At 37.1% G+C, this 12,222-nt stretch overlaps 1 protein-coding gene across 1 annotated transcript in view; it reads right to left on the minus strand.

Annotated features, from left to right (window-relative positions):
* SLC44A5 (solute carrier family 44 member 5) overlaps positions 1-11,818 on the minus strand; it is an 82,846-nt gene extending 71,028 nt beyond the window's left edge. The window contains exons 1-2 of the mRNA XM_023751809.1: positions 11,808-11,818; positions 10,698-10,771 (exon numbers count right to left, since the gene is read on the minus strand). Coding sequence (XP_023607577.1) covers positions 10,698-10,771; positions 11,808-11,818 — 85 coding nt within the window. The remainder of the gene's footprint in view (positions 1-10,697; positions 10,772-11,807) is intronic.
* Positions 11,819-12,222: the final 404 nt, after the last annotated feature.

Consider the following 12,222-nt stretch of genomic DNA (forward strand, 5'->3'; position numbering starts at 1 on the left):
CACCATGTGCCAGATACTTGCTAAATGCAATGTACCCATTGTCTCAGTTGAGTCTCACAGTAACTCTATATCAGTCTCACAATAATCCTATGAAGTAGATAACTAACTTTATAGGCAACTGTAGTTCAGAGTTTTATTTACTTCTCAAGATCACACAGCTTTCAAGAGGCATAAACAAGGCTTGAAGTTAGGTGTGTTGCTCTCCCAGGCCCACGCTTTAACCACTAGACTCTAGTAGCTGTAATGCTGCTGCTAAAGGACAGACCAGGAAAAAGCTTGTTCACAGTGGGACAACAAGGAGAGCAGCTATGTGAGGGTCAGCAGTATGTTGGGCACAGATGGTAGGAAAGGAGATGACACAGGTCCTTTTGGAGCCTCTGTCATTTGAAAAGAGCTTTGTACTTGGCTGGGGAGGAAGAGTGATTGGGAAGGATATGATGCCTCGGGCAAAGGTAGAAGTGTCAGGGGAGGAATGCTCTTTGTTGATTTTGTGGTTTGGAAGTGTGGCAGGTGGCTGTGTGTAATAGCTGCTGCTACACCTCTCCATGCAGCCTCTGGCACAGAAGTCGTGCTGCAGATGGTCTGCTTTTGAGCTGCAAGGGCCAGTACAACCAAGTCACCTCAGTCAAGGGTATTTTGTTTCCTTTATCTGCTCTGCCAAGCGTATATCTCACCCACCTCTACTGGAAGAATATGACAGAAAAAAAAAGGAAAAAAGAGATGTGCAGCAACAGTTCTTGTGTCCATTAATAAACCAAGGGGCTTTTTACATTAAACTAAGAGACCTCTCGCATTTTACTCCTTTTCTTGGAATTTCTCTATTCATGGAACTTCTAGAATTGTGCTGTCCATTAAGATAGCTACTAGCCACCTGTGTCTACTGAGCACTGATGTGTGGCTCATCTAAACTGAGATCTGCTATAACTGCAAAGTGCACATCAGATTTTAAAGTATGTGAACAAAAAATAAATGTAAATACCAATAATTTGTACTGATTACATTTAAAATAATAATATTTAGTTGTAGTTAATAAAATATATTATTAAAATTAATTTTATATTTAAAACATTTCTTTACATAGAGCGACTAGAAATTCAACTTACACGTGATGCACATTATGTTTCTCCTGGACAGATCTGCTCTAGAATATTTCTCCACAAATAAGGTGATTAACAGTATCATAACATTTAAACTACTCCTTAGGGCCCAACCAATTATACAGTATCTGATATCTATTTACTTTAATTCTGAAAAGAAAGTTAACATGACAGTGTTATCTTAAATTGCCAGTCTAGAATATGGTCAAGCTCCTCATCACTCATACTGAATTATCATCATCTTCCTATTCATTGAGTCACTCATTTATTAGGCCTTACCTGTGATAGACACACAAAGACTCTGAGGATATAGAGAAAAACATTCATATTTATTGTAATAATTGTTTCATAATTAACACATTCTCCCTAAGGGAACTATTATCACGCTGATTGGTCAGTGCAGAGGGAAGATGGTTTCTGAAGAATGATATCGCATTCTCTTAAACTCAACCAAGCCATGACCTTAATTTTAGATGCTTTTTAAGTTATAGTCTCTCTATTAAAACAAATAAAAGCAGACTCTGCCACCTTGGATGCAACAGTTTTTCTAACAAAAGCTTTGCCATTCCCGATAAATAGAAAATACCAGGGGCACTTGCTTTCACCTGGCAGGGAGAGTACTGCATCGTCACTATCTGCCCTCAACATTGTATGACTTCCTAACTCATTGCCATAATTTAGTCTGTAAAGTTTGATAATATACTTACTCCACAGGATACCACAGAGATTCTTCACATTGATGCAGATAAGATCTAGAGAGTATTAAATAGCATGTAATCGTGATACCTTAGGAAACCATGTATGCCATGGATGAAAAATATATCTCATGAAAATACAGTGGTCTTCCAATGAAGACCTGAGGAGCCCAGTCGTGATATCTCCTCCAAAGTAAATGGTAAGCTCTGCACCTTGCATCTGCTGCTATTAAGAGAGAAGAACAACACTTATTGCCTCCCAGATTAGAGTATGACCCAGAGAAATAAAATGCTTTTCAGATAAAACTGTACAAGCAGTTCTGCCACCAGCTCTATTGGCAGAATGGACTCAATGGTGCTTAAAATCTCTATCAGAGAGTAGAATGCTGTGTGGGGCCCGTGGTAAATGCCTATTAGGGAATCACAGTTGGAGGTCCCTAGGGTTTTGGAGAAAATTCATATTCTTTCAGCAAATAAATTATTTTGCGAAGTAGCTCCTGGACCCTGAATGACCACTCAATGACATAAGAAGCCCCGGATGAACCGGATGTTATCTGATCCATCAATCCTAAAGTTGGCCATGCCCAGCGGCATGACAGTATTGGGGAGCTGAAGTGGTATATTCATTCAATGCTTGTGAAGGTCATAAAGGCAGAAGACAATTTCATTCATAGATTGCTCACAATAATAGTGTATTGACTCCTGGGGCACTGCTTCAGCACATACCTATGGTGCATGGAAAGGTCGCTATGAGCAGTTGACTGGGAAGGAATAAAATTAAACCAGATTTATAGGTGTCTAGGGAAGATCTGTTGGCACAGCTCTGGGGACATTTTTCTAGTTACCTACTTTTACTGGGAGAAGAAATGACCTGCCTATAATCTATTCATAGACAGAGGCCAATTGTTTGACCAAAATATCATAGACTGGAAAATAAAAATATTAGACAATGAATGGCAAGGGAGTTTGATAAATAATTAGAAGGACCAACCTCAAAATGAATTCAGAATATGAAAATATTCATGTCTACATGCCTGCTTAGTAAAGATCCTTCTATAGAGGTATCCTTTACTAATCAGATGGAAAAGTACTTGTTCAATGATTTTGTGAAAAAAGTAATCATGACAACAGGGTTGAAGGCTATGATTGAGTTTTGTTAGCATGCACATTTACTCACAAAAGCTGACCTGGCCCCTACCATTGCTTATGTGACACACTGTCAGCAGTAGAGGGTCCCACTGAACCCGATTACCCCGAAGCAGCCAGTCTATGGAACTGTAGGATCCCATATGAAAATCTGATTAATGCACTCCTTAGGAAGCAATGCCTTTCAAGGTGGGGTTGCTATTTTCCAGAATACAACAGGGTAATAGCAGGACACACATGTTGTACTCACACAGATTAATTAAAGAGAGTTTCATAAAGAAATATTTACAGCAAGATGGGTAGAGTTTTGAGAAACAAAGAAGAGTTGGTACAGAGGCTAGCAACAGTAGGGTGCTGTTTTCAGGCTCAGGGTGGAAGGAGTTATGTGTGTCCAGAGAGAAGCCAAATAGAAAGAGCTGACTGATAGAGGGATTGGAGCCTTAGGTAGAAAGACATCCCAGCAAGAAAGCCAGAGGAACAAATTCCACAAACTCATTCTCCTACCCGCCAACCTATTGTCGGCACTTCTCACCAACCAAACCAAACAGAAGTCACAGGACAAGAGGACCTGTTGGTGTAATCCTTATAAAGTCTATGCCAGTTTGTAAAGGGACAGAGCAGGGTAAAGAGTGGGGTAGAATGAGATGGGGGGAAGGTAATGAAAAATACCAGCCTATATTCTGAACAAGTGACCAGCCTCTTCAAGGGTAGCATGTTAGATATATTCAGCAAGACATACAGGACTTTATGAAAAGCACACAAACAAACAAACAAAAAATAACAAGAGATAATAAGGTTTTCAGATTCTCTTTTGTCAGAATTTACTACCAGAGGGGACAGCAAAAAAAAAAAAAAAAGCAGAAAGATGTGCATTCTAAATTTTGGAGTCTGTGAAAGAGGAGGGGTCAGAGTAGGAGGCAAAAGATGGGACAAAGCATTTTTTAAACAAATTTATAAAAACCACACATAGAATTAAAAAGAAATGGACAATCAGATAAACCAAGAAACTAAATTAGGCTTTTTACATCTTTGTTCTTTTATTAGCAAGCTGACTCCATGCTGATTACTTTGATATACTTCTTTTTCCAGCTATTCTAATTAGATATTAGTCTATTACTATTAACCTGTTCAAGGTTTTTATTCACATTACAAGATAAGGTTTTTTTTAGAAATTAAGAAGTAATTGGAAATAATAAGGACAGAAATGTATTCATCCTTTTCTTCATTCATTCTACAAATAATTGTTTGAGTGCCTACTATATGTCAGGATCTTGTTAGATGCTGGGTATATAAAGGTCTTTGCTCTCCCAGAGCCTACAATCCTTTAGGGGAAATTAATTTTAATGAATTAATTGCACAAACAAATGTGAAATTACAATTCTGACAAGCACTATAAGGAGCAATACATGGTACAAAAATTCTTAGAGGCAAATGACCAAGTGAAGGAGGTCAGGGATGATGTCCCTGAAGAAGTAATGCAGGAAAATGAATGGAGGCTCAAAGAAGCTTCCATGAGAAGGACACATGGACAGAGGCTTTGTGAGGGGTGGGGGTGATGGGTGCTGGGGACAGATAGGAAACCAGTATGGTGCATACACAGGCTGGTGCACAGAGAGGCAGTATCTTAGGTTATTTTCTATAATGACCTACAGGAAGATTGTTTTAGCATAATGTTGTTGTAGGTGCCAACCCTGCAATCCACCAAAAAGGTTTTGTTCAGGTAGGTCCTTCTCCTATTCAAATTATCCTTGAAAACCTCAAGGTCATCACACACCCAGTGTCACTCATCTCAGTGTTTATTTGCTTAATTGTATGGTAGCTCCAGAAGTGGCAGTACCCCTTTGCTTGAAGGAAGAGCTCTCATCATTCCAAAAAAAATGGATGTAATTTCTTCTATCTGATTATGTTACACTTAATATTCATTAGTAATATCTACTATAGTAAACACACCTTTTTCAAAAGATCCATGAAATCCTTTGAGACCTTCCTGGCCAGAAAAAGCCCAGAGGAGATACTATCTGACATAATTTCATTTACTCTATAATATAAGCACTAACTGAGGAAAAACCAAACCTGTATTAGTAGTTGTGGATTATCATAAAGAATGTGTTTCTTTCTTTAGTGGGTACATAATAGAAGCTAATTTTGCAAGCAATCACTGAATGTAAACAATGACACATACAAACTGCAGCTATCAGATTGTGATTTTTGCCTGCAAAAGACCACCTGCTTTTGCCCTGGCTGGTGTGGCTCAGTTGGTTGGGCATCCTCCCATGCACCAAAAGGTTGGCGGTTCGATTCCCAGTCAGATCACATACCGGGGTTATGGGCTCAATCCCAGTAGGGGGCATGCGGAAGGCAGCTGATTCATGTTATGCTCTCACTTTGATGTTTCTCTCTCCCTTCCTCTTGAAAAACAAAAAAGGAAGAAAGAAAACCTGCTTTTCACTTATTCCACTAGTGCTGTTTTCTGACACTTGCTGTTTTAAGCCAACTCTGTGAAGTTGGGGATGGGGGAGTGGCAGGAGGAAGAAAAAAGCATTAGCACATGATATGCTGTGGCTGACCAGAACCACAGCATATCACGGGGTTCTGGTCAGCCCCCTCCCTCTCAATGACCTTCATTATTTAAAGAATCGCCATGTATCTTCTTTAGTAAATACAAGGCAGGGTTGCATGGTGGTATGAGCACAGCCTCTAGAATTAAACTGCCTGGTTATTGGTGAATAAACCAAGTGACAAAGTTACACAGCAGTCAATACCAATCAGGACTGATCATCTTATCCCCTTAACTTTCTAAGTTTTAAGAATAACTTTAAAAGACCACTTTAAGTGAAGAGGATATGTGTGTGTGGGAGAGAGAGAGAGAGAGAGAGGGAGAGAGAGAGAGAGAGAGAGAGAGAGGAAGAGAGAAGAGAGAAAGAGAAGAGAGAAGAGAGAAGAGAGAAGAGAGAAGAGAGAAGATAAATTATTTGTAAAACACTCCCGTTTGGGTAATTCATCGAAGATAAGAAAAGATTGGTGAGAGATGGGTAAAAACTTCATTCAGGCAAATTGTCCTTTCACTCATACTAAGGAAATGTGTGTTACTCCAGTGCCAGGGGCAAGTATAATTTATCTGGAATCATCTTTCATTTTCAAACATTTGCAAAGCATGTTCCTGTTGTGCTCTGAGGTTGAGTCAGAAGTGGCAGCAGTTAAAGAGCCCTCTGTCGAGGAGAAAATGGGAGTAGGCCAACTGCTTGCACTGACACTTAAAAATTAACTGCAAATCTGTTTGGGGCAGCTAAAGCATTCCCAAACCACTTGTTCGTCCGGGAATGTTGGCTTTCAAATCATTATTTTGTATCCCTTAAAGGTACATTTTAACTGTTTTAATATGTGAGGAACAGGCCCGCCAAATTGTGCTTATGGCTTTTTAACACAAGCAATTTACAAATGCAATGAAGCAGATAATAGGACACATGATACCGAATTTGGAAATCTGTGCTGATGACACTGATGCTGTGGGAGCACTTTTGGAAGCAACCCTGTATCCGGTTGCCTGGATAAGAAATGTTGTTTATCATTTCACAGGTGGCCTCTTCCACCCAATGGTGAGTTTGGGGTCGTGTCCTTGAGCACAAATCAGTCACTCTCATCCTAGCAATATTCCACTTGAAATCATCTGGAATTCATGTATTCAGCAAAATACAACAGTAAAAATCTCACTCAACACAAAGAAATATGTTCAAAAAACAGTCAAAACGAAGTGCTTGCTTTTTAAAATGAAGACTTCTAAACCAAAAAGAAGTGTAAATATGTATTTTAATTTGAAAACAATTATATACTTGTAAAGAAAGCAAAAGGACATTAACACTAGTTCTCATTACCTATAAATATAATGATTTTTGCATGAATTTTTCATGATTTTTCATTATATTTATTGTTCTAATAAAAGTAATTAGTAATTATGCCTGGGAGCTCAGTGGAGCCCGGCTCAAGGTCTCATCACCTCACCTAAGTCAGGTCTAGGTGTAGATGAGGCTCCTACGGGTTGGTTCCTCTCCTAAGGATGATTGATCTATTTAGATAGATCACTGAACCCATTGGGCACACTTCCTATTCCCATATTGCCATTGGCAACAGTGTGCCAAATATTTCACCAGTATATAATAAGGTTCCGTTCCCTTCTGTTTCCAGTTGTTTTCCTCACTTTCCTTTAAACTCTCATGACAGTCTCCTCACAATCCATTTGGCTTCTGAACCTGGTTTCAAAACCATACCCATGTTTTAGGTCTTATTACGCAGGTACTAAATGTTGTTCTGTTTATCTATTCTTGCTGCACCCATCACACCCCATCAACAATTTTATTTTGCTCATGATTTGGGGAGTCGGACATTTGGGGCAGCCTCCGCTGGGCCCCTGGGGTCTCTCATGCAGTCAGATGTTGACTGGGGCTTCAATCATCCGAAAGCCCTACGGGGCTGATGGCAATTATCCCTTGGAGCTCGGTGAGCCTGCTGACCAAGACCCCTACAGGTGGCTTCTCCATGTGGCTTGGGCTGCTCTTGGCATGATGACAGAGTTCTAATCTAGTTTGCATTAATTTACTTTTTTTGTTAACTTCCTATTGTCTCAACTAAGAGCAATAATTATTCCTAGGAAAAATTAAAAATAAAACAAACTTTAGACCCTAACTCCAAGTGCTTTCTCATTAAATGCAACAAGGAAATAACTCATTCAATTGGAAATCCATTTGAAAAGAAAAAAAAACTATTGACTGTTAAAATTGTGCTATTATTGCATATATAATGTTAGCACAAGGATAGCAAGGAACAATTTGCATAAGAAATATTCCTATTCTTTTTTTCTAGTTAGCAAATAATTGAATAGCAACCATCAGTGAAGTAGGACAAAAGAGGGCTATTATCATAAATGTTAGTTTGATCTTTCAAGGAGATTTGATTACCTTCTACTCACACTCCACTTCCCCACTTGAATAGAGGCTCTGTTTTTCATCAGTCAAATGTCAAGTGCCTTTGTTGCATGCTAGCTGGCCATATTCCACATAAGGGCAAAATCAGTTTTTCCGCAGAATTTGTGAGAAACACAGCTCTCCAATTGCAAAACATGGATGAAAGACAGGCCTAAAAAAGGTCCTGACCCAACAAAATGGCTAAAGATGCCAAACTATATACTATCAGTGACACGGTCTTAGCATCATCTTTCCTCAGGAAAAGGTACATGTTCCTTTATGTGAAAAAATTCTTCATATTCCTGGTAACTCTACCAATTGTTTTCCTTCATTCTTCTTTCAGCCCAGTATTAGATATAACCAAAGAGTTAAATTTATCTTAGAAACAAACTAGTAAAGCTATTATAGTTCAGGTAAAGATAGCATATATATTTAGTAAATTTGGTGAGCCGTTCATTTTGATCAGTGGCCTCAGGATTAATTTGGGAGAATCACTAAATTAATCCAGTTTTGCATGAGGAACATTTATCCTCTAATTTCATGTGGATTAAGGCATTTGCAAACTGATATGGAGTTCTTAAAGAAAAAGGCGAATTTCTTATCACGCTCCAGGGGGAATAATGGTAGCACTCCCAGTGCTTCCCTCTCCTGTCTCCACAGGACAGGGAGTGGCAGTGGCTTTCCCAGCCCCAGGTAAGGACGAAAGGAATTTCTCTGTGGATTATAACAGAGTGTCTCTGAGACATGGAGGAGAGCCATAAGGCCTCCTAATAAAAAGATTCTGGGCACAGTATAAGATCCTTATGAAGTTCCTGTATGCATTCAAACTATAATAACCCAAATTATGGGTTGCTATTTAGAAATAATAGAGTACATTACATTTTAAAGCAGTTTATTAAAATTCAGAACCACACAGTAGGAAACGAACTACTGTCTAGTACTGTTATGTAGCATTACTGGTGTAGCTGAATATTATTTCATTTACTTCTCACAATAGCCCTGCAAAGTAGATAGTGTTTTTATATTTTACAGATAAGAAAACTGAGGTTAAGACACTAGCCCAGTTCTACCAAATAAATGGAGGAAACCCTACATCTGCTTGACTTCAAATCTACTCTTATGCAATGAATTTCAATTCTATGACAAAAAGTAAAAACAAAATAAATTACACAAACAAGATGTGTCCCAAAGTTAGAGAAGCTAACATTCCTTTAGTTGTAGAATAAGAAAATTAATTTTATTATAACATTTAATTTATGGATGATGTATTGTGCTACAACTACATTGATGTTTAGACTTTAAAATGGTTAAAGAAATACCAAAGAAATCTTCTAAAGGCTTAGAGTTTATTAGTTTTGTGATTTATGCTCCTTTAGTCTTTTTCTCCTTATATTCCTGCCTTACTTTTGAATTCTCCAAATCTAAGTAGTTTTTGCATGGTATTACCGAGATGATCTTCTGGAAATTACTTTCAATTGCTTTTCTCAAAAATGTCTCTTATTGGAAGATAAAACTGAAAAGCAGGAAAGAGTATTTTCCATTGTTCCCTAGGCAGGCCAAGCCTTCTTTCTGCTAATACATTCCACATTAAGTCCAGGCACTAGTTATTGACACTAGAATATGATTATACTATTATATGTATACTGTTATCTGACTTTTATAGCTCCCATCCTATTAATAATATGTTAAAGTTTCCTAGATCAACATATAAAGGACTTAGAGTCTCTGGGAGAAAATGTGATAAATTCACAGGCAATTGCAAAACCTTTTTACAGAAAATATTCATACCAGTCCCTTTGGTAGTGTTTTAAAAATCTAAATAAACTCTGTATTTTTCCTCTTTATTTTCACTTCCGTAGAAAAATTTTTAACCTAATAATAAACAATAGGATATCTCTTTCTGGTAGGCAAGGATAATAAAACTTCTTACATGTTATGCATTATCAGATAAAATATTTTTTTCTTTTTTATTCCCCTACATGGCGTTTAGATTTCATCATATCACAAAATAACCCTCTTTGAAAGAAGACTGAAATTACATTAAATATCTTTATCAATTTATTTTTACATTTCAAACTCCCCTTTTTATTACTATTATCATAATACACAGTCTTCTCTCCATATCCACAGGGATTGCTTGCTGGACCCCTATGCTTACCAAAATTCATTGATGTTCAAATGCCATATATAAAATGGGGTAATATTTGCATATAACCTATGTATATTCCCTTATATTTTGGAAATCCTTTAAAAATGCCCCTTCTTTTTAATTTTCTTATTAAAAAGTTTATATATTACCTAAACTATCTAGGCCCTAGTTCTTCTTAGTAAATAGCAACATGAACATAATTAGCTGCTTAATAGAATTTCAAAAGTAAAAATGATTAAAAAGAAACCATAAGCTTTTCCTTCCTTCTTTGTAATTGTACTGGAGGCCCAGTGCACAAAATTTGTGCACTGGTAGGGCCCCTAGTGGCTGCCACCACTGGCTGGAGCCTCCCTCCCTTCCCCCAGCCTGCCCCGCCCCCTGGTCAATCTCCCAGACAATTCCAGGTTGAGGGGACAATTTGCATACTAGGCTTTTATTATATAGGATTTACTTAACTAATTTGAGTTTTCCTTGTAATAAACTACTTTGTGTTTATTTTTCATTACATCTGCTACCCAGTGAGTCCTGGTGAAAAGTCAACAATCAATAATAAGATGCTTTGGGAAGAAACTGATTAATGTTAAAAGTGTGACACTGACTTAGTTATTCCATTAACAAATGTTTAATATATTTTATACCTGTATTTACTCACCTATAAGTCCTAAAATAATGTAGCCAGTAATGAACAGTATGAAGACCATGCAGCACAGAACATCTGTACAACCCCTAAAGACAAAAAAAATTAGAATTAAAAGGGGTCCAAGATGACTTCTTATTTACTGTACAAAATATAATGATATGCCATTTGATATCCAATAATTCTAAAAGGTGGGTCACATGTGTTTCTGCAATTAAAGACTACAGAAGCAAGAAAGGGGTCATAATTCCATGATGAAAGAAACTCTCCCAGAATTCTTAGTATTTATTCTTTCTTGGTTTTTATTTGTAAAATGTTTTTAGGGATGAGAGTACACCAACACCGAGTAATAATGTTTTTATTTGAAATTGTAATTTACACTATTTAATTTTATGATTTTCATCTTCATGCCTCCCCAACACATGGTATATATATTCAACTATTTCCATTCCTCCCTTTCTTTATTTTCTTTCTATAGACATATTTTAAAGGTAATATTAATTAAATAAAGGACTAGCTACATAAACTTTCTAAGGGAAGTAGAGTTGTAACTTTCTAATGATCAAAACTATAATTTTCCCAGCTATCCTATAGGCTAGATATCATCAAATTAGGTTTAGAGAAAATGTGGCTCAGAGATGCAGTGATTTGCTAGGGATCACAAGTCAAGCCAAATTCCAGCAGGGATAGTCAAGGTTTTCAACTAAAGTATTTCCTATTCCCAATATTATAGCTTGTTCAGCTTCTGAGTGGTCTGGAAGGTAAAAACTATATCTTGAAAATGAGAAATAATACAACCATTCTCTATTTGAAACAATGAAAAATCTATTGGCAAAGAAAAAAATCAACCTATTTGACAGGATTAAAAGTTGCCCATGAGAATTTTCATAACGAAAACTTAATCTTCAGGGCAAATGGATATGCTCTAATCATTTAGCACAGGCAGGTGGAAGTTACACACTGTTTGTACAGGTGGTAGCAGTAATAATAATGAATAATAATTGTGCAGTAGCATATACAGTAATACCTTACATTGATAAAGCCCTGTATACATTTACTGCTTTCATTGTAAATTTTCTAAGACTACCATCAGGTTGTTTGTGGGAGTAACGTGAGTTGACTTACCTAAGGTCCATGAGAGAGAGGTAGCTACAGAGGCAGGCAAATATCTGGGTCTCTAATGCCAAAACTTTTTAATTCAGTCTTTATGTTAATATGATTACAGATTTCTTTAAAGATTTAAATTAGACATATCTAAAACTCCACACACATCCCTCCCACCTCGCAACAGAGAAAGTTACCCATGACACAAACTATCATTTGTTTAAATCTAACCCAAGGATTTTAAAATTCACTAGGATTTTAAAATTATAAGAAGAATAATAAAAAGAAGAAAACAGAGTTCTGATTTTCTTTAGTTAACAACTGGTGAAAGTAAAAATCTGTTCTTTTCATAAGCCAAGATTTGGAAGCAGCCCAAGTAGAGGAGTGAATAAAAAAACTGTGGAATACTACTACACAATAGAATACGCTATTATAC

This window comes from Myotis lucifugus, unplaced genomic scaffold (assembly GCF_000147115.1).
Source record: "Myotis lucifugus unplaced genomic scaffold, Myoluc2.0 scaffold_25, whole genome shotgun sequence".
Classification (NCBI taxonomy): Eukaryota; Metazoa; Chordata; class Mammalia; order Chiroptera; family Vespertilionidae; genus Myotis; species Myotis lucifugus.